Source organism: Coloeus monedula, assembly GCF_965178545.1.
Source record: "Coloeus monedula genome assembly, chromosome: 17".
NCBI lineage: Eukaryota > Metazoa > Chordata > Aves > Passeriformes > Corvidae > Coloeus > Coloeus monedula.
Genome location: NC_138797.1, coordinates 161,096 through 183,759, shown reverse-complemented (window position 1 = coordinate 183,759; position 22,664 = coordinate 161,096). Strand labels below are relative to the sequence as shown.

Here is a 22,664-nt window from a genome sequence, read left to right as displayed (position 1 = left end):
ATGAAGAGCACCATGTTTTACATCAGATGGGAAGGTGCAAGGTAATCCCGTGTCTGATAAGAAGCTAGCCTCTGGAACTAGTACCAGTATTTCCAGATGCAGCTTTTGGCGGCTGTGCCATAGGTATTGAAGACTCTGAATGGACACTCCCAGCAATAATTTGTCTGGACTTGAGCAGAAAATTGAATAATTTATTCTAGGCAAAAAAAAGTCTGGTTTTGATCGATAGTGATCTCATCTCAACATGTGCCTGTGTTTTATGTCTTATTTTCTCTTAATAAGTAGTTATCTTCTCTTAATAAGTAGTTTCTAAATGGTCTTTTTTCTTTATTTTTTTTTTTCCAGTGTTGTACAGGGCCATATTTCCCTTGCTTTAACCTGGCCAGCACGGTTTTGGATCTTGGCCCACTACTTCCACCTGTGTCATGACATGTTTAAAAAACGGGCATCTTCCTACTTGTGGTGGATGCTGAGTTTAACTATAAGCATTACTGCTCCATTGAGGAGCAAGAAGACGTTTTTCAGACAAATTGCCTGGCCAAATGGATTTAGTGAAAGACTACTTAATGTCTTCAGCCTGCCATGTCTTTCAGGGTGTTTCCCATCAATTTGTAGCCACAGCAGAAAGAATCAATTGTGTACAGATGGAAAGCCAAAGCCCAGTGCACAGCATTCAGTCTGTGCAGCAGTGCCTCTGCGCTTGGTGGAGATACAGGAAGAATGTTAACAGGTGTTGTTCTTTGCCTTTTGAACAACTCTCTACCAGGAGATCAAATTCAGGAAGAATGCGATAGGACGAATCTGACTGCTCGTGTCACAGTCTGTTCCTGTGTGCCCCATTAACTAGCGAGAGGACTGTCCTTAACATGGAAGCAAAGGGCAGATTACAGTTTGTTCAAACAGACTCTGTGACGCCTGGAGAATTAAATTAGATTCAGTCAAGAGATTGGATTCCTTTTGTGATTACATGTCTGTATACAGCTAACTGCTGGGTTCACTGCTTCTGTGGTTTGGCGGCCATTAGGAACTTTAAGGAAGCTTCATTTATATATTTGTAGCGCTTTAGTGGTGAGAGCTGAGACAACGTTAGTGAATGTATCCCTTGCAGGTGTCTGCAGGGATCCACTTTGGTTTCCTCTTGCACCTTAAATTTCATGTAACTTTCGACTTTAAAATGTTACACTTGAGCAAGTAATCCTGCCGGCACCACTTGGCATACAGCTCTGAGGCCGAGTTCCAGGCCATGAGCGTTATCCTTTGCAGTCATTGCTGCGTAGAACTTGCATGTGGACAAAAAAACAGGTGAAAATGGTTACAACAGTAACTGTAGCTCGGAATAGTTTTTATGTACAAATGTGCTATGACTGACTGGCTCATGAACAGTCCTGCATATTCTGGGATTTTGTGATGTAGGTGAAAGTGAGAGGGGATCATATTCTGTGCCTTATGATCTGGCATGTATTGATAACCTCTTGATAATCTTATGCATGCTGTGGGTGATGCTAATGGAAATGCTGACTAGTTCAGATGCAAGGGTGGGTGAGTGCTTGCAGTGTAATGTGAGTACAGACAGAAAGTCTTGAATTCAGGTACTCAGGTGTCTTGTCTTTTCTTCTGCCATAGTTCTGGTCCAAAATTCAACAGTGCCATCAGAGGGAAGATCGGTCTGCCTCACAGCATCAAATTAAGGTTTTTGACTTTTCTTTGTTTTTCATTACATCATTAATAGGTTTTGTTTAGAATCAGGGGTGGTATATTTGAAGGTTTTCTTGTAATTTGTTGATCTTTCTTTTTAGCAGACGTCGCTCCAGAAGCAAAAGTCCTTTCAGAAAAGACAAAAGCCCTGTTAGGTATGACTCTTTATGTGTGTTTGGGTTTGTTTGTTTTTGTCCAGTTGGAGTTGGAAAAGTAATGGTGAAATAATGCATGACTACTTGCTCTTGAGCTTATACTCCTAAGTGGTGCTGGAATTCATTCAGGAAGCCAGTGAGAGAAGAACATTGATAATACGTTGCTTTTTCCCCATGTCATAAAAGGTTGTAAATAATGTCAGTTTGCAAAACAAGTTTTGCTTTGTTTGTTTTTTGGGTTTCTGTATTCTCAATCTTCTTTTCATTGATTGTGATTTAAATTAGCTTTTCTGCTAAATTGTACTTAATAATCTAGAGTATGGAATGGAAAAGTACAAATGCTTCTTTTTGCTGTTCAGTATTTATTTGTGTTATTTGTAGAGAGGCTATATGCCTCTGCAATCCAGGATCTGCTTATCCATTCTTAGGCTTCTCATTTAAGGGAATAGGATTTAGATAGCTGCTAATGAGATTATTCTCTTACATTAATGCAGTTAAATTTAACCAATCTCATTTTGTTTTTCAATGACTGGCAAACTCTTACTGAGATAATTCAGTTTAAAATTTTATTGTGGATTCTTTGTGATTAATATCTGTGTAATTATATTAACGATAATACATACTACATGGCTGGAAACTCATTCCAGGATCCACCATGCTACTTCTTGTGTAACTTGTACTTGAGTACAAGTCACATTTGTTTAGATTGAAAGCTTTGATATGTTCAAAGTGGTGCATCTAATTTCAGCTAACAGTTCAGTATTGAAATAAAATTATTCTAGTTCTTAATGTGTCAAGGATCAAAGTAATTATTCACTATTCATAGTTTTTTATGGGTTAACAAGCTGAAACTATGAAATGGGGACTGGGAGTTTATTTACGTGGATGTCAGTATTACGCGGTGGCTGTAGTGACTCTAAAGTGACTGGGTAAATGCGAGATGTGAGTTGGCATAGCCTAGCTCACACTACTTGTCTGAGAATTTGAACAGCTGATCTGTGCTAGTTCACCCCGTTTGCCTTTGTGTTCTTGTCCTTTTTTGATGAAAAGGACATGCAAGCTCCATAATGGTACGTGGTACCAGTTCTGGACAGTAGCAAAATGGTACCTCTGTTTAGTTTGGGCTTCTGTACGTAAAACAGAATTTTTCAGTCGTATTTGATGCTCACAGTTGAAATAGGATATTCAGTCATGTTATAAAAGTAAACAATTTACCATGTTAATATTTGGTATTCCCTTCAGTTCTTAAGTCTGCATTTTTAATACAGCAGGCATGTTTTTTCCCATCAGACTGTGAAGTACTGATCATTTAGTGTTTCATGTGCGGTCCAGATAGGAATTAACTTAATTCAGCTTATTTTTTTAACTGAACTTTACTCTTTCCAGAGAACCTATTGATAATCTTACCCCTGAAGAGAGGGATGCTCGAACAGTGTTCTGCATGCAGTTGGCTGCGAGAATTCGACCAAGAGACCTGGAAGAATTTTTCTCTACAGTAGGGAAGGTAGGTGATAGGGAAGTTAAAATGATTCTGAATACTGCCTCAAGCTGTCCTAGTACAACTTGAGTACAAGATTGGTATTTTTTCAGAATTGTAAGCGTGTGGCTTTCTGGAGCTTCGTATATCTGTGCAAAGGGGGATTAATGATGAATTAAGTACTAAAAGCTTTGAACATGAAAATGTAGTTTCTTAGTAGCTCATTGTTCATGTGATATGAGGCAAAAGATGTTGATGCAATTCTGACCCAAACAACTTTATTTTTCATATTTTCTTTTTTCAGATAGGTTTTTCAGTTACAGTGTAATTTGAATATTCATGTAACTTCTAAGTTGGATAAACTTCATTTGTTCTATCAGCTGTAAGGTTCTGGTGTAAAGCATTAGAGTGCTTCAAGTTCTGTCACTTACTATATTGACTTCAAACAGCAGCTTTAATGCTAGCTTGCCTCTGGGATATGTTTGTTAAAAAAGGTGTATGCTGCTGTAGATTTTTCAGCATAATTAAAGCCATTGGCTCGTCAAATAATTCTCAGTATTAATACCTATCTGAGAAATAGGCTGCATCAGGCTTTTTCCTTTATCTCTAAAAGTATTTCCATCTCTATTCTTGCCTTTCAGGTTCGTGATGTGCGAATGATTTCAGACAGAAATTCCAGACGTTCAAAGGGAATTGCTTATGTTGAATTTGTTGATGTTAGTTCAGTGCCCCTGGCAATAGGACTGACTGGACAGAGAGTCCTGGGTGTACCTATCATAGTACAGGCATCACAGGTAAGGAATTGTAAACCTCATTTTTGTTCATGCAGAGTTACACCTCTTGTATCTTGATGAGAAACTTAAAGTTTGAAAATTTGGTTACCACTGAATGTTTGGAAAACCTTAACAAGGATGATTATTTAAGCTAGTTATAAATGGACTTTTGTTTCCTGGAGATAATAGGCAAATTAAAGTGATTCAAAGTTATATAAAGGCATTAGGAAAATACAGATCTTAAGCAAGTAGTAGTAATTTTAAGTGTTACAGAATTGAAAGCTATATTGTGTATGCTTTCCAGATTAATTTACTGGGTAGAAGCCAGAATTCTGCATGAAGTTGTTCACTTTAAAGGCTTCTGGAATCTCTTCTCTGTACTTCGTCATGGTCTTGGGTTTTGTAGCTCCTAAGTTTGAGTCTGATGAATAGACTGCAGATCATGCAACAGCTTCTGTTTGTTTGGTGAATCTTCCAGTTTTGATTTGATAGATACAGACTTCTTATGTTAGGGGTTTTTATTAATTTCTTATAGAAGGTGAATTATTATTTTCTCCTTAGGCAGAGAAAAACCGAGCAGCAGCAATGGCAAATAATCTGCAGAAGGGCAGTGCTGGTCCTATGAGGCTCTATGTGGGATCATTACACTTCAACATAACTGAAGATATGCTTCGAGGAATCTTCGAGCCATTTGGCAGGGTAAACTTTAATTTGGCATGTTGTGTTAGAGTAGTTTATTTGAAAAACGTAGCTTAGTTGTAGAGCACTGGCAGCTTCCGGAAATAATTCAGCTTCGTACTCACAAAACACTTGTTGCTTTCTTGCACTGCTGTGCCCATGCATCCACAGGCCTTAGGTATGTGGGTAGTGTTGGAGGGCAGATGAGAACTTGGATTTGTGATGGTGTCCAGTGAATACGAATGGTTTCTTACGAAGCTCAGAATTCAATGAATACCTGAAATTAAGGAACGGGGAAAAAAAAAAACCAAACCAAACAAATTCCCTGTGTTGTATCCCACTCCGGCAGCTTGTAGTATCTTTCCCTCCCAGGATTGTGAATGGGAGCCCCATTTCTCAGGTTAAAGCACAAAATACAGAGCTGAGGTCTCTGAGTGTAGTACTGTCTGTCATCTGTTTCTGAGGACTTTTTGCTGCAGCTTTTGCTTATGTTAAGACCATGAACTAGCAGTGTGTCCTGTACAGCTCTGACTTGGGCCCATTCTCACTCCTGAGCATTGGGCTGCAGGATGCAGCACGGCAGTAAGTTTATATAGAGAGAATTATGGAAGTGAGCGGATAAAATCTGAAGTTTCCAGTGGAGATATAATACATGTTAGCCCTACTGTGCTATGGTACTGGGGTATATATAATTTAGATAGGGGAAAAGTTAGATACTCAATATGCTTCTTAATAGGGAAAAAGAAGTCTGTTAATGTTGGAGGTTTTTGCGTGCTTTCTTTAAATATGAACTCTGCCTCAAACTCGTAGCAATGCTTTTCACATGCTGTATTCAGAATCAGTATCCCTTTAAATCTCTTGTGCAAAACCTTGGAAAATTGCTACAATTGATTAAATTTTAATCCAGATGTGTGGCTGTTATTCTTGTGGTTTGGGGTGGGTTTTTTTTTTCCTCAAGGTCTGGCAGTAGGATTAAGGTAGTTTAGGAGGCTTACATGGAGAGCTGTGAATATCTTTCCTTCTTATTCCATATGGTCCAGTTCTTCCCAATGCTACTTTATGGCTAATGGGTAACTCAGCAATATGTTTTAAATTCAGTAACTGTAAACTTCTAGGAGCTCCCATATACCAATAGTTATTAAAATATACAGCTGTTTCTTAAAGACCCTGGTCAGTCATGCAAACTGCTTTTCTTAGCTTGTAAAACAGGGTTTCTCAGCTTTACAAGAGGTGCTATGATGAGTGTGTTTGATAGGATCTGATCGTGTCTGCGTGCTCATTATCTGCTAGACTTCTGCATCAGGACCAACCCTCTGCCTGTAGCTGAGCTCAAAACCCTTACGTTTACCTGCTTCTGTCTTATTATCCAAGTACCTATTTAGCTGTCTGTATATTAATTTTGAAATGAGGAAGGAATGAGAAACTGATTTAAAAAAATAAAAGTAGTAGTTTCATATTCATGTATGTGTATTTGACAGGGCTGTTTTCATGTTGTGTTCTGGTATCTCGGGGCTTGTTCCAAAATATCTGATAATAAGTAGCTTTATTCTTACCTTTAGATTGAAAGTATTCAGCTCATGATGGACAGTGAAACTGGACGCTCAAAAGGATATGGATTCATCACGGTATGACTATAATTGCCAGCTTTCTTAGACAATTTCTGAGTGTAACCTTCCCATGTAGGAGAGTATCTCTATATATAAACCTTCTGTGTATATCTGTGTGGCTGTATAGTAGCAATGGAAACATAATACACAAAGCATAACCTATATTTGTTGCATATACATAGTAGCTACTAAATTGCAACTTTATATCTCTGTAGGTCTCATGTTAGAAGTGTCATGTTGCAGGATGCAGCACTGGCCTTTTTCTTTGTTTCTGAAAGTTGTCTGGGTGTTGTGAATGAACAATGAATGTGTTTAGATAGGAATAGTTTCCTTTGTAATCAGTGCCTGCTAAAGCAAGTGCTACCTTCTGCAGGCAAAGACACTAGTGAAGACTGGTGTTTTTTATAGCTGAAAATAATTGCATTTGAGCTTTTTAGGGGAAATAAAATTTTAGAGGCTGAAACTTTCAGTTGAAAACATCTTTCCTCTTTACCCTCAGGTACACAATTTTGTGAACTTGAGTTTCTTGACTGACCTGGCAATTTGTCATGGGGAAAAAAGTCTCAGCTGGGACCTCTGGCACGTGGACACAAATGAAACCAAACTTACTATATAGTTCATACTTGACGGTTTTAACACTGATAAAATGCTTGTATGTTTATTTTGATGTTTCGCAGCATAAAGCAGAACATCTGTTTAGGAATAACCAGTAAATACCATGGCAGTTACAAGGTTTCAAAGGAAGTGAGTGTCACTCTTGAAAGAGAACTGCAGCCATGGCTTTTGTTGATTGCAGTTTCTAGATGCTGTAACTTCAGCAATATGTTTAAATATGTAGTACCTAACTATGAGAAAGCAAATACCAAAATATGCGTGTGTTTGGTTTAAATGAAAACTACAGAGCACATTTACGTGAGCTTGTTGCTATTATCTTAAAGAGTTTCTCCTATTTGCGTAATTGTGGATATTACATACAGTAGAAGTGTTGCTGAATCCTGTAGGTGGTATTACTGAATTTGTGTTTTTTCAATCTACAGTTCTCAGACTCTGAGTGTGCCAAAAAGGCCCTGGAACAACTCAATGGATTTGAGCTGGCTGGGAGGCCAATGAAAGTTGGACATGTAACTGAGCGTACTGATGCTTCCAGTGCTAGCTCATTTTTGGACAGTGATGAGTTGGAACGGACTGGAATTGACTTGGGAACAACTGGTCGCCTTCAGCTGATGGCAAGACTTGCAGAAGGTATGTGTAATGTTGAATAACAAGTGTGTGAACTTACAGAAGTTTGCAGAATTTGAATTAAAACACTCCACAGAACTGTTAGGATAAATGTATGAAACTTCTAAATGTGTGGTATTTTTTGTCTTCTAACAGTGAAGATTTCTGATACTTCTGTTACTGCATCCCTAACTGAGTGAAAGGTTTGCTCCAAGGTCTCTGTGTTCTGTTCCAGGTACTGGTTTGCAGATTCCTCCAGCTGCACAGCAGGCTCTGCAGATGAGTGGATCTTTGGCCTTTGGAGCTGTGACAGGTAAGAAATGATGACCTATATATATATATGTTTTAAAATTACTTTATAAATTTGAGACAAGAGGTACTTAACTATGGTTTTTGATCTTTTAAAATGAGAACACAGGTATTGCAGCATGTTTTACAAACTGTAAAACACTGCAAATCCATAAGCAAATTACTAGTAGGAGTATATCACAATTTGGATGGGTGTGATTCACTTTGCATATTTTCCCAAATCTGCTGGTTTTCATCCCAAACCTTTATCTCTTTACTATTCTCTGTGCTAGTGAGGATTTGTATGTTCTACTGCAGTATAAGTGTTGACTTTTAAAAGTGACAGACTCAGAACTGGAAGGGGATTGACCCATTTAGAAAAACCAGAGCTGTACAAGGGGCAGGAAGGTTATTAGGACTTCATGGGGGACACATCACAAAGATGGCAGCAGTGTTTTTACAGCATGTGTCCTGGTGAGGAAAGACACTTGACATTTTATGTCAGGGAATATGTGTGTTGCTTGGATTTGGCTGTAATTGGATGTGTGTTCTGCAGGTGGGTATGCTGGAATAAGGCTGAGGGATGTGATTGCTGCTGCTTAGCTCATAGCTGGCCAGCAAAACAAACTATTCATGGGGTCTTCAGAACTAGGAGCAGTGAGTAACCTCCCTGAAGGTTACTTTTTTTTTGCTACTTTTGATTAATACTAAGAACAAAGGATATGAAACTGTTATAGCAGTAGAAAAGATCTGAATGTCACAAATAACCCGATGCTGGAACATGTGGGAAGCGTAAGGAAAGTAGCAAAGAAAAGGTGGCATTGCTGTTTGCCTTCCAGCAGAGCTTGTGATGGAAATGATTCAGACTTAGTAAGATAGGTCTGAATCATATTACTGAAGGTCAGGTGCAGTCTTAAGAAGAGCATACATGTGAAGCTGTAGGCAGTTGCAAAAAGAATATGATAGAGTTGTTCTAGACATGTACCCTTGGAAGGAAAAGGAACTGGCTAGTGACAGAAAAATGTCAGTTGTCTGAGAAGGATGAAAAAGGTACAGTGGTGAGAAAAAAGTGTGTCTGGTCCAGAAAAAGAAGGAAAGGTAACCACCACTGAAATGAGATCAACATTAATGCAGTTTATAAAGTGGTGTGGCAGTTTTGTGTAGAAACACATGTAGGCAATTAGAAATGAGAGTAGTGTTTTAAAATAACACCAGTCCTTCTCATCCCTGCCATTTATAACAAACAAGGTCAAAAAAATCCAAGCTCACTGAATCAAGAACATGGCCAAAACCATCTGACACAGCGGAATGGTTCAGGTGGCATGGAATCAGCATGAGAAAACATGGCTGTGGAGAAATAAATGATGAGGCTGAATACTGGTGTTTGAAGAAGATGCATGTTTAGCAAATGTAGAAATAAAGGCGGTAGGGGTAACATTGTTTATTCCACTTGTATTGTACAAAAGGAATAATGCAGACATGTGCAACTTAAGTAACTTCAGAAAAACATAAAAATTTTTGCTGCCGTAGAGTCATGAGCTATCCCCAAAGTGAGATTTGGTTATGGATTAAAGATCTCTTTACTCTTGTTAGAGAAAATTACTACCAGGAATTATGTCATTGTGGGAGACTTTAACTTCCCCGATACAGATTGGAGAAGAATTGCTAGTAATAATGGTGGGGCCCAGATATTCCTGGATGTGATATCCGACAAATTTCTTCATCAAACACTCACTGACTCATGAAGAGGGGATGCTATTTTAAACTCAATTTGGTAAGTAATGAAGATGTTATGGATGAGAATAGAAATGACCATTGACTTGAGGGATCATGAGTTGCTCACGTTTAAATGGAAGGATACACAAACAGGTCTAACTGATGGTTGAAGAAACAAGGCAATTAAGTCATCTGGTCTGAGCAACTTGGGTGTTTGAACAGGCAGGATGTGAAAAGTTTCTTGTGTTTCACATTGCTAATGCTGTGTTGGGTCTGTATTCTACAGAAAGAAGAAAAAGTCCTGTTAGTGTGGGCTCCACACTAAACCTGGGTGATTAGCTACCTCAGAAGAAATAAGGAATGACCACACAGCCTGTGAAGAATAGGGAAAAGGGACAGAGAATAAAATAGTGTTTTTAGTTCAGAAAACAGATAAAAAGATAATTGATAATGGTCTGTCAACAGTCAGATTGAGTTAGACAATATAAAAGTCATGAAAGCAATAGATGAAGGTTTATCAACTCTTAAAGAAAAAAAAAAAAGGAAGTGGGACTCAGGTGGATGAAAAACTACTCCCAAGAAGTTTCTGTGTATTTAATTGCCTCAGTTTGTAGTGGGGACACTGGTCATAAAGTTTGGAATTTGAGGAAGGTACGCTACGAATATGTAGTTCAAAAAAACTGAAGATGGTTCCTGAGGTAGAAATGAATCTAAAAGAGGCTAATGTAAACAGTTCAGAGGAGTAAAACTGACATGAAATGAGTGAGGGAATACATGTTGTGAAACATGAGGTCTCATCTTTGGTATTGTTAATAAACATGTTAAGTCCATGATACGGTATATAGCTGAAACATGTAACTCTAAATTACGTACACTTGAAGGAACTGTCTGGCCAGATTCTGGACCTGTTACTGACTAGACTTTGCTCCTTCAGAAGTTATTCTAAAGAAGGGTAAACTAGAGAATATTATCAAAGTATGGCTTTGATAATATATACTGACAGAAACGGCATTTAAAGACCAAGAGTCTTTGATAAAACTGCCTTTTCTAGGCAGAGGAGGAGCAGTAGTAGAACTCTCTTCCTGCTGATCCTTGGACTCCTGTCATTTGGAAGTTACTAAACTGGAGAAGTGGGTAATAAAGGAAGTACAAGGTGTGTCAAGAAGCTGGCTCAGAGAAAGAAGGATTTTTTTTTTTTACAGGCAAAAGCTAGGAAAGTTGGAGGCTGTTGTTAAAGCCACAGTTCAGGTGTTGGGCTGGTCTTGTGTAATATTTACATGAATGAAAATGGTCAGCGGTAGGAATGAGGTGAATAAATGCATAGGTGCTGTCGATAAGAGATTCTTGGGGTGTTGTAAATTGTTCACCTCTTCAGGGTTGAATCAAATTCCAGTCACATAGTCTGGGAGCTTAGCAGTGGAAGAATGGCCAAGGAGGAGAAAAATATCTAAGTACTTCAATTTATCGGTGCCAGAATATGACCTGGCAGCATGATGCATTGTTAAAATATCAGCCGTGTTCCTAGAGGCAGGCACGCCTGAGTATCTGAGGTGTAGTGTATGCATCCACAAACACTTCTGATAATCCATGTTCAAGAGGGGGTCAATCAAAATAGGGAAGGTAAAGAATTAGTTTTATGGGAGACCTGAGAATTTGTCCATTATTCCTATAGAGAAAATTCTAGCAGGGAAAAAAACCCTGAAGCTGAACAGTTTTAGCTGTTCTCTGTCTGAGCACAATAAATTTAAAATAATCGGCCTATAGAACATTCTTCTAATGCTTTGTGGGACAAAACATTCCTTACTTGTGGAAGGAGCTATCTGTTTATGAAAAAAATTGTGATGGTGTTCTGCAAAAGAGGAAGGATAGGTATTATCATCCTGGGCCTCGATTTGGTCTCTGTTACCTTCTAAGTAATGACTCGGGACACTGGGCAATACTTGGCAGGCTTTGGCCTATTTAAAGCCATCTGGATTTAAAAATAAACTTACTGTTTTAAGACACAAAATGTTTTGATAGATAGTCTGTATTTCTGCTTTCTCTCTATGCTAACCATGCACTCCTATCATGCTACACTTGCTGCTCTCAGAGGTGATATATAAGAACATACTGAAAAATTGACCTGAATTAGACAGATGTATTAATTTTAGTTTCCGCATACTATTCAAAACTGCATGTAGGGAAACACGAGTTGACAGTAAAGAGTGACAATGAATTTCTTAATTCGGAGTGATTTTAGAAGTGAGAGGAAAGGACCATTCTTCAGTCATGAGCAACAAGAGAATCCGGTTAGTTGGTAAAAGATCTGGTGGGCAGGGGATTATGTTACAAAGGTGGTAGATAATTAACCTATGAAACTGTTGCACAAGACAGTGGTAGCTGACTTTGCTGTGTTTAGAACAGATCTTACTTGACCCTGAACAGAATTTGTGTTGGTGATATAAGCAGGTTTACCACGTTTGGTGCAGGAATTCTGGAGCATTTGTCTCTAGAGCCCCAGGCTGACCTACGTAGACAAGTTCAGCTGGACATGATGGATTGGAATTGCAGAGGAAAAAGTGTCTGTCCTCATCTAAATTGAGAGAGTTTGGAGATTTGCGGGTTTTTTTTTAAATACCTTTGTTTTCAAAAGGGTCTGAGTATTAATTAACTAGGTAATTAGTTACAGATTTGGCCAAAACCATGCAGTTTCTGCAGAGAATACAGGCTAAGGCAGCCTTTGCTATGGTGATATTTCTCATTCTATGGAGGTGAGGACTTCCTGTCTTCAGATCTGGATGGAAAAGTGAAATATAGCCAGCTCTTTTTACAACTCAGCCTTCAGAGCTTGCTCCTTCCAGCTCTTGTTTTCAGTATGGTTCCTGATATGTATTCGTTTTTGCAAGGCACTTGGAAAGGCACTTGAGGAAAATCTAGAGAAAACAAACATTTACTCCTGTTGGTTCTTCAGTGTTGTGGAGGAAATCTTATTAGAAAGGGAAAAAGTGTGTTGATACCTGGTGCATTCAGGTATTTCCAGGTAAGCTTGGAAGCTTACTTGGTGCTCATCACTTTGTCACTCTCTAAATGAGTGGATTAAGGTGATGGTTTGCTTCAGTCTTCTCACACCTAGTGTCTGTTAAATGGAACCATTATTGAAGGGGCTTATGCTTTCAGTTCTTGGATTCTGAAGTTTTCTGTTAGTTCAAAGATGTCAAGTATTGAAGTCATGTGCTTGGAATAGCTACAAAGTCTGCATTTGTTTGCTCTTACCACTTAGAATTGGGATAAGTGTATGTTGTTAAACAAGTAAATAATGATGTTGTTAAACAAGTAAATGTTTTCTAGGCAAATTACGTGTTCTGAACACTTGAAAACGTTTTGAATTTGAAAAATACCAAAGTTACTTGTATCATTATGCCATCTGTATGAAAGGATAGCAGATGAAGTATTGCCTTATTCTACTTGAAATGAAATTTGATAACTGCTTTAAGAATGTTAGGTTTGGATAGCTGTGTGCTTAACTGCTTTCTGGTAGTAAAGATGTCAAACCTGTAAAGCGTGTCAAAATTGCTGTCATTATTTTCTCATGGAATAAAACATGTCTTGTAAAGAGTTCAATCACAGCAAAAGCAAGCTGGGAGTGATACACTGAATTAAAGGACATGGTCATGTCTGTCCTTTTTAGGGATTGTTTCTCTTTGAAATGCTTTGTGGTCATGGAATCTGTCAAGGACAGAATATTCCAGGAGACAAGCTGAAATTAGTGAAACTTCACAACTAGAGAGGAACAGTGAGACTGGGTTGAGATACTGGAATAAGCTCTTAACCACAGAAATACAGGCTGAACAACCTGGCTGGCAGGTGATGATATAGTGATGCTAGCAAGCATACTAATTAACTTCTCTGTATTTTTCTTTAGATTTACAAACGAGACTGTCTCAGCAGAATGAAGGTAAATGATCACTTGATATGACTTGTAATTAGTAGGTTTTATTACAGGTCTCTGTAGCTGAAATGCTTCTGGTATAGGATTTGCCCGTACCTGAGAAATTGTATCCTGCTAGTTAAGTGTCTGTGGGGAGTCATGCTGTGATTGATTTTTTGACTGAAAATTCTTTGTAGCATTTTCTCCAGTGTTGGTAACATTCCCCAGGCATGTGTTAGTCCAAGAAAATGTGTGGGTTGATATCTGTGATTGGGTAGGAGTGTTTTCCCTCCCTTAGAGAGGGGTCATTTGAGAACCAGGATTTTGGATTTACTGTCTCTGAGTTGCTCATTATCTGACTGCACAACCCTTAATGTCTGAAGTATATGGGAAAGGGGGGCTCTTATTGCAGCTCCATTGACAGAAGCCTGAAGCCTATGGAAGGGCAGCCTGTGGGGCAGCATTTAATACAATGTACTGGGATGATGAGCAGCAGTAAATGACAAGTAATAATTTCATAGTTAGAGGGAAGGAGCAGTTTCAGTTGTCAAATGCTTCCTACAATCTGCATTTTCAAGGGATTAAAGAGCAAGTATACTATTGAAGCATAATTCAACATGTTTAAAACAGGTTTTAAGAATTCCGCAAGGTGTCTGTCCTTTGCTGTGCAGTCAGCTGAGGTAGTGCTGTCCTGAGCTGCTGCTGGGCTTCCATGAGGAGCAAAACATTAAAGGTGCTGCTGACATACAACTCAGGCAGACATTTTAGATGCAAATGAAGATGCCTGCATTTTAATGTTTAAATTGAAAATCTGCCAAAATCAATGTACACAATTATATTTTCACTTTTCAGCTTCAACTGTGATTCATAATGTGCTGGTTTTTGTATTGATTTATTTAAATGTATCTATCATTATTAGTGTCTGGTTTTGAGTTTTGCTTTCCTGCCTTCAATTTGTTTAGTCAGAGCTGTTTCTCTTATGCTGAATAAATTAGAGCCCTGCATAGCAGATTCTTAAATATGCTAATGGATTTTTTTCCCATTACAACAGTTCTGGCTGCAGCTGCTTCTGTACAACCACTTGCAACACAGTGCTTCCAGCTTTCCAACATGTTTAATCCTCAAACGTAAGTGATTTACCATTGTCTGGCATTTGTCAGTGACTTTAACATGTAAGAAAGAAATCAGAATGTTGCAGGGGTGGGTTTAATAGGTTTTGGGGGTGGATTTTGTCTGAGTGATATCTCTGTCCTGTTTTTCCTTTCCTTATATAGTGAAGAAGAAGCTGGCTGGGACACAGAAATTAAAGATGATGTGATTGAGGAATGTAACAAACATGGAGGAGTTATCCACATCTACGTTGACAAAAACTCAGCTCAGGTATGCCTGGTTCCGAGGGGGACACACTGAGCAGATGTTAGGAGTTCTGTTGCTCTCTTTTGTCTAGGGGGAGCGTTACAAATTCAGGACTTTTTCCTAAACTGAGCCAAAATTTCTTAGTTTGTGCAGAATGTAGGTGGTTCCTCCTATTGTGAATCATTGTGTGTAACTTGGATGTGGGTATGAGCAGCTTTCTGGTGCTGCTCTTGCAGGTTTACCCAGCTGAAGTTCCTGTAGGAGAGCAGTGACCCGTTCAGGCATTTGGCATTTCCCTTAAGCTCTGCCTTTCCTGCAAGTCATGGACTTAGTTTCCTCTTTCTAGAGCACAGGCTTCAGCAGAAAGGGCCCTTGTTCCAAGAACATTACGGTGTGCAGGTAAATGTGTGCGTCATCCCATGCTTAGGAACAGTTGTGGTCACTCATGGCGTTAAAAGCCTTGTAGTGGGCAGTCTGAGGGCCTGGAGTTACAACAGGGAAGAGAAAGACTGCTGCTGCTGACTGAATTTCAGATTCATACCTGGGTCTTAAACAGGTGAATATCTTTTTCTTCTGAATTCAGCATGTTTACATAATCCCCAGACTGGTTACCTCTTCTCTGTATTTCAGCTCTTAGAACATACAAACTCTGGAAGGTCTGTAAATAGATCAACCCTTTTTTTAAAGAATTCACAGCCCCAATAGAAGTTCAGTCTTCATATGGTTTCACAGTTAGATTAATTTCTACCCATCAGACCCTAAAAGTGTCCTCTTGTGTTCCATGCTGTGGTACAAGGCCGAAACGTATATTCTGGTTGGTGTGCTTAAGGTGGGATTGTTCTGCCCTGGTGATGCACTTGGCACTCACCAATCATCACTGTCTTGTGCAGGTGCCCCAATGTCACTGAAACCCTTTCTTGTGGGTTACAGAGAGGGTTAGATAGGAGCTGCAGTCTAGCTCATAAAACAAGATGCCACCTTCCCTGGCATCTTGTAGTCTTCAAGATCACAGCTGTGATCTTGTACTGTTGGACTGATGAGAGGCAGAAACCTTGCCCACAATGTGTTTGTTACTTAGAGAAAATGAAGTGTTCTTTGACAGAAAAAAACCCAAACCAACCAACAACCCAGAACACTTCCTCCAAAAAAATTCCCCAACAATGAAACACAAAAAAATCACCGCACAACCGCCCAAAAAACCACCACCCCCAAAACCACACCAGCCCTCAAGATACCTCACATAGGTTCTGAGCACATGGAGCTGGAAAATTGTTTCACCTTAGCAAGTGGATTTAAAAGAAGAAACTACAAGCTACTATGTAATGAGTTAATGTTTCATAAAAAATGAAATCTGTTTTGTTATAGTAGCACTGCAGTGACCCAGATATAAAATACCTACTGATACAGTTTCCATTGTACTACTCTGTTTTCCAGGCTTAGATTCTGGGCGTGTTCAGAGCGCTGTCCCAGACAAGATTTTCATGCTGAGGGCTGTTGGGTTGGCTATGAGGGTGTGATTTGTTGTGGATGAAACAGTTCCAGTCCCAGCCGAGTGCATGGCTCATGTACCGCACCTATCTGCGTTGTTGAGTGTTCAGGAAAAGCACAGCTTTGCTGCACCTCATTTGGGCATTTAAACAGCTTGGGTGCCTTTGCAGGGGGAGGCTGAGAGCAGAGCTCTGTGTGTTTATTGATTGCTTAGTGCCTTAATCACCAGCCCCTAAGTTCGGGTTCACCCCACGAGAAGGGGATGAATTAGATGGCAGTGGGAAGAGTTAATACAGACTGACTAAAAATGCTAAGGGGAAGGCTGGAGTCAGTTTCTTAATATACTATTTTCCTGAAAAATCTGTTTCAGCTAGACTTGGTCTGCTTGGGTATTACTGATGGTCTATTTTTAAGCAGGCAGCCAGAAAAATGACACACATTACTGCGTGTCTTGAAGTTGTTGGATGTGACTGTTGCAGTTCTCTGGATTAGGGAGGCACAGTGCTTGATGTGCAGATGGGAAACTCCAGGTGTCTGGTGAAGTTCAAAGATCAGTCTGTCATTCACCTTGGGAACCATCTCAGGCTCTTCCTGCCCTGCTGGGATGGGATTTTTCCCTTTGCATCTGTTCTTTTTCAAGTAACGACAGACATGCTGATGTTCATGTAGAATTTTTATGGTATCAGTCTCCCTTGAAGTGCTGCTTGTCCTTCCTATCTGGGGGAGTGGGGAGTGCTTGGGTTTTTGTGGGATCCAGGCTGTGAGCTTGCATGTTGAGTGAAGCGTATGTGGTTGAGGTTAGTGGCTTTTATAGACCTTGGCAGCTGGGCTGCCATGGGGGCAGCCAGACCCCTTGTGCTCTTCTTTCTCATGGTGTTAGTGATTGGGAGCCTTTAGATCCCTTCCCTAAAAGGCTCAGGAGCAGATCAGCCATCCATGGCTCAGTGACTGCAGATCAAGCACATGTTTAGGCTGTCTTGCAAAATCATATTTAGAAAAATTGAATACTGCAACAACTGCCACAGTGGGGTAGTGCCTGCCAGTACCACTGTCCCCTTCTCTTGTGCTCATTCTGTGTTACTGATTGATGTCAGCGGATGCCTGAGGGAGCGGCTGTGCCTCTGTCACAGCCAGGTCCAGGGGTGGCTGAGGAAGTGATGGGGAAGTGCCTCCAACTCCTCACAGGCTGCACTGTTGTGTCTTGCAGGGCAATGTGTATGTCAAATGTCCCTCCATCGCTGCTGCCATCGCGGCTGTCAATGCGTTGCATGGGAGGTGGTTCGCAGGTGAGTGTTCCCTGTACCCACCTACATTTAGTCATCTGTTAACAGAAATGACCAAATACTGATTTTTTATTTTTTTCCTCTTGTGATTAGGTAAAATGATTACAGCAGCGTATGTACCTCTTCCAACATACCACAGCCTTTTCCCAGACTCCATGACTGCAACCCAACTACTGGTTCCTGTTCGACGATGAAGATTAATTTAGTCAGTTTTGTACATAGGTATTTTTTGGAGGAAGATTGAGTTATCTTTTATTTAGATAAAACTAAAGGAAAGGATTTAATGTCATTTTGTGTACACTTCCTGCTATCTTTAAAAATAAAATGAAGTAAGCAGAAATGCAGTGTGTTCATTCTCCCTAACTAGCATTTCCACTGTATACAAAGCTGTTGACTTCTTGTTCTGCCTTGTAATTCTTGTACATTGACAAAGGTGATCCGTAGGAACTGAGAAGTAGCTCATAGATAACAAGTACTCTGTAAAAGGCAGATGGGACATAATGGCATTTTTAATGTTTCATGAGCCTTTCTTTTAATGCAGCAAAGACATTTTACATTTCACTAAATGTGAGTGATCTGCTCAAGGGTAATATCAGAGAGAGACTGGATGAAGGGACATATTTAGTGTTTTGTATAAATGGAAAGTCCAAAAACCTGATGCTGACTGCAGACAGCTACTCAGCTTGCTTTGTGCTCAATAATTGGTAAGAATAGAAGGATTGAAGGGTTTTATTTCTTGATGGTAACTTTTGATTATTGTATCTGTAAAAGTTTCTTTGTAAATACTGTGAGGTGTGTCTAAGTTTCCAAACAAAACATCTCTGCATTTCCGGTTGAGTTTTCATGTGTGCAGTGGGGCAGAGCTGAAGGATTTCAGCCAAGTCTGAAAATGGGTAGGAAATACAGAAACATGTTTTGTTCTGGTTGCATATAATCTTTGCTCTTTTTAAGCTCTGTGAGCTCTGAAATATATTTTTGGGTTACTTCAGTGTGTTTGACAAGACAGCTTGATATTTCTATCAAAGACTTTCATATTGCAACAATCTTTGTAAGAACCACTCAAATAAAATTCTCTTAAAAAGGCCTTCATGAAGCTTTATTTCTCTGCTCTCCCAGTGTGATTTAAGCAGTGTGGGCTTAGGCCTGGAGGTGACAGATGCTGTGCAGTACCAGATGTCGGGATCCCACTGTACAGTATCCAGGTATACCATGGGATATCATGTGCTCAGAGAGTACATGCAGGAGCTGTTCCCAGCCCCCCAGGTGGTGTGGCCGTGGTTGCTGAGGACCTAGCCACAACTCTTATCTTCCTCAGGCAGCCAGAGATCCGTCCCTCCTGCCCACCTCCATTCCCCCCATTCTTCACAAGTCCTGGGGCTGGAGGAGTCAGTTACACTGGCTTTCAGTCTGGGTTCTAGAGGGAGCCTGCCCCTGTGCTTTGCTTTGCCCTTTCAATCCCTGGCCTTTTTAACCACTAAGAAAAGCTGTTTGACCAAGGCAGAGAGTAGGGAGAACAGAACATTCCTCGGGGGTGGGCAAAGGTGGGGCAGGCAGCAATGCTACTGGTGTTCCCATGGTGGTGTGGGGAGAGGACTGCTCTGCAGCCCCTGGGGCTGTAGCTGTGCCTGAGCTGCAGTGAGGCAAGGGCCTGTCCTTAATCAAGGAACTGGGAGCAGGCAAAAGGCAAAGGTGGAGAGGGGCTGGGAATATACTACAGCAGGATCTTGGGAAGAGTAACAGCTGAAGAAGTAAAGCTGCTCTCTAGGTGTGCTTGACCTGAGAACAGGCTTTGAGTGGTGAATTTGTGTTTCTGCCTTAAAAATGGGAAAAGGCACTTGTACCAGGTGCTGGTTAAGGTAGTGCTGCTGCTCATGTGTCTCCCTTAACTAAAGGAGGAGCAGAGAGAGGCCTTGTTTTAAAAAGCAAGTAATGGAAGAGTACACCACTAACAACCCTTTCCTAGGTCAGGTGTAGGCAGTGCTTCTGGGGCTGCTGAGTTGCAGGAGTGATCCCCCTGCTCTCCTGGGGGAGTGCTGACCACCTTGTAGGCCTGCTAAAACAGAATGTAGGAAAAGGCTCTGTTTCTGAGAGTACAGCTCTTACGGGACCTGCCTGAATCCTGGGCCCCCTTACTCTGTTGGGGGCATCTGCCCCATGACACCTGGAACTCAGAAATGGGGCCACCTTCAAGCCACCTATTTTTGCAAGAGGAGAGAAACTTGATTATTAGTCTGAACTACCCACCATCTAACTTTCCTAGACTCAGGAATGCATGAGGACCCCAGAGCAGCTCCAGATCCACATGGGAATGTGAGCTGCCCAAGTGCCAAAGGGAGAAACTTGTGTGGTGTACTTATATCTGTAAAACAGGACCTTTAATGTAGTAAAAATGATTAATTCTCATTGTTTTGGGAGTAAGAGATGGGAGGAAAGTAGAAATTTTGTAAAAAGCATGCTTACAATCAGCAGAGCACAGAGGGTAGGACTGTGCTGTTTCACGAAGAGCTCTCACTTCCAGGTGTCTAAAGATTTTATTATCATACAGAGGAGGAATGGCTGGGTGGGGGCACTCTGGGATAAATCCCAAACTCCAGGTTAGCAGCGTATTCCCATACCAATGGCCATGAATGTCCCAAACGTCCCACCGCTTTGCATCATCGTTTTGCCAACTCCACCCATCAGCTCTCGTCCTCTCATGCCAATCCTGAGATAAAGAAAACCACAGGGATTATATAAAAGCTGAAACCTGACAGGTCACAGACATGCACCCAAAAACATCTGAGACAATCAGCTCATGGTTGCAAATTGTATACTTCTTCAGTCTAAATCTGGGCAATTGTACAGAGACTGGCTGCAGTGCCCTGCACTACTGCAGGGGCTCTTGGGTGGCCCTCACCAATGGCCCATGTGTGTTTTTACCTGCAGTGGAACCTTCCTGCCATACCCTTAGCAGGAACAGCTTTGCATCCTGGTCTCCCAAATACCCTTAATACGGGGGGAAAAAAAAGTGCTGTCCCAGTATTTCACTTGCCAGAGTACAAAAAGAGTTGTCTGAGCTGTTGTACTGCCATCCTCTCCAGCTGCATTGGCAGTGTTTTTTATACCACCAACTTTAAATTATCTTTCTATTTACTACTGACTCTGTTTTTAATACAGGACACCTGAAAGACCTAGAAACTTCAAAAGGTGTTTCTGTTCTCCAGTTTTCAGTTAACTGAGGTCAGACTGAAACAAAAAGAATTGTTCTGTCTCAAGAAACTCTTGTAGTATTTGGCTTTTAAGCACTGCAGTGACTTTAGGGTCTAAGGAATTTCATGCACTTCATTCTTAAAACATGAGATTTTTCCCTCAAAAGTGGTACAGCAGAAGTACTGTAGCTGTGTCATTCAAGTATGACAGAACCACTCTCACTGGTTCTTCTAAATCCCCTAAATCTGCATCCTCTACCAGCATTGTGCTGCTTACAAATACCCTCTGGGAACTGAGAGGGAATGGAAAACGTCAAACTCCCGTTGGATTAGACTTTGTGCCTTTTCCTCCTTCACCTCACGATGAAATCATTGCCCATGTTTAATCACAGATAAAAACTATCAAACAGAAAGAGTTCTGCTAAGTATGAAAGAGCTGACTTCAGTGATTCTTTGTCATAGGTGATGTGCAAAGCCAGTCAGCAGTGCCAGAGCAAACACAGAGCAGCAAGCATGGCTTGTTTTCATGTCAGCATGCTGGCAAGCCCCAGGGGAAGGTGGAATAAATCCCCTCTCCGTTGCACAGTGGGACTGTGCCAATACCAGCCACGGCTCTGCAGCTCAGACTCAGGGGCAGTTTGGTAACTGCCTCTGTGCAGGGCATGGGACACGCAAAGGGACCACAACACAGGCACTGAGAGCTTACAGAGCACCTCAGAAAGCTTTAGGGCCAGGAGAGGGCTGCACATGTATCTGCACAGGCAATTCATCCAGTTTCTCCTGGAGCTGATCCTCCACAGCCTCAGCTTCCCAATGAACCTCCGTTACAAGAGGTAAGAAAAGGTCTGTGAACCTGTGAACTCCTGGCATATGGGGGACCCAGAGGTGATGCCCTGCCAGCACCAGACTCACCTGCTGGAGCCCAGGGCTTACTGCAGTAGCTGGAGTCCCAGACAAAGTTCCACTCATGGGACTGGCACAGGATCAGAACAAATCCCTTCCCAACCCCACAGCACGGCCATTTCTCTCTGGCTATTGCCCTCTCAGCACCTGTCTGTGGAAGCCAGTTCCTTGGCGTACCTGAGGCAGGAAAACGTGCCGAACAGCGCTCCTGCAGCCATGCCCACTGCAAAGCCCATCATGAAACCCATCTTTATTCTGTCAAAGCAGCTGGGCTGCGACTGCCCATACGGGCCCACGGTCACAGGCATCTAAAAAAGAAAGGACAATCGATTTACTGCTTTATCTCACAGACTTACATAACCAAACTGCGCTGGCAGGCCAGCCCGTGCAGCTCAGAGCTTCTCGCGCCTACAGCGCTGGAGGTCGTGCTGGCTCCCAGGCTTGTTTCCTTGCTTGTCAGGTAGGAGGGACAAAGAGGGAACGACGGACTCGTTTTCCCCTCAAAAAGCTCCTGAGAGCGCCGCTGTGGCTGCCGAAGCTGTTCCGGGGCCTCATATCCTGTGTGCTCTCCAGTCGCCAGTGAGCAGCGCACGCGGCACCTGACCGAGCCTCCGCTGCCGGCCCGTCCTCCCCGGCTGCCGCCGGCCCCGGGGACAGAGGAACTGGCAGCGATCCCACCCTTAGGGAGACCGAGGCCAGAACGGGGACTCAGCGAAGGGGCTCAGGCCCTGGCCGCCCGGGGAACGGCGGCCATCGCCTGCCATCCGGCGCAAGAGGTCTGGGGGGCGCTCCGGGGTCCTCAGCGCGCGCTTCACCTCGCCAGCACCCCGTCCGTGCCCGGGCCCGGGCCCCCGCCCCGCCCGTACCTCGCTAGGCCGCACCGCGCCTCCGCCTGTCCGGGCCTCGCTTCCGGCGCGCGCCGTGACGCACAG

The 22,664-nt window shown here is 41.7% G+C and overlaps 2 protein-coding genes across 6 annotated transcripts in view; one reads left to right on the top strand and one right to left on the bottom strand.

The window, feature by feature from the left end:
- RBM39 (RNA binding motif protein 39) overlaps positions 1-18,725 on the top strand; it is a 29,085-nt gene extending 10,360 nt beyond the window's left edge. For 3 of the 5 annotated variants that reach the window (XM_082292606.1, XM_082292608.1, XM_082292609.1), the window contains 13 exons: positions 1,624-1,689; positions 1,797-1,850; positions 3,237-3,354; positions 3,969-4,121; positions 4,662-4,799; positions 6,338-6,403; positions 7,423-7,627; positions 7,839-7,916; positions 13,509-13,541; positions 14,566-14,641; positions 14,789-14,894; positions 17,566-17,644; positions 17,735-18,725. In XM_082292606.1, coding sequence (XP_082148732.1) covers positions 1,624-1,689; positions 1,797-1,850; positions 3,237-3,354; positions 3,969-4,121; positions 4,662-4,799; positions 6,338-6,403; positions 7,423-7,627; positions 7,839-7,916; positions 13,509-13,541; positions 14,566-14,641; positions 14,789-14,894; positions 17,566-17,644; positions 17,735-17,835 — 1,273 coding nt within the window. In that variant the 3' untranslated portion in view covers positions 17,836-18,725. Of the gene's footprint in view, positions 1-1,623; positions 1,690-1,796; positions 1,851-3,236; positions 3,355-3,968; positions 4,122-4,661; positions 4,800-6,337; positions 6,404-7,422; positions 7,628-7,838; positions 7,917-9,484; positions 13,470-13,508; positions 13,542-14,565; positions 14,642-14,788; positions 14,895-17,565; positions 17,645-17,734 lie in introns of those variants that run through there. The other 2 variants (XM_082292607.1, XM_082292610.1) reach the window with 2 other exon arrangements.
- Positions 18,726-20,153: 1,428 nt separating this feature from the next.
- Positions 20,154-22,650, bottom strand: ROMO1 (reactive oxygen species modulator 1). Its single transcript, XM_082292804.1, has 3 exons — positions 22,599-22,650; positions 21,910-22,040; positions 20,154-20,345 (listed from the first exon to the last, which is right to left on the bottom strand). The coding sequence occupies exons 2-3, from the start codon at positions 22,038-22,040 to the stop codon at positions 20,237-20,239; spliced, it is 240 nt and encodes a 79-aa protein (XP_082148930.1). The 5' UTR covers positions 22,599-22,650; the 3' UTR covers positions 20,154-20,236.
- Between the last annotated feature and the right edge of the window lie 14 nt (positions 22,651-22,664).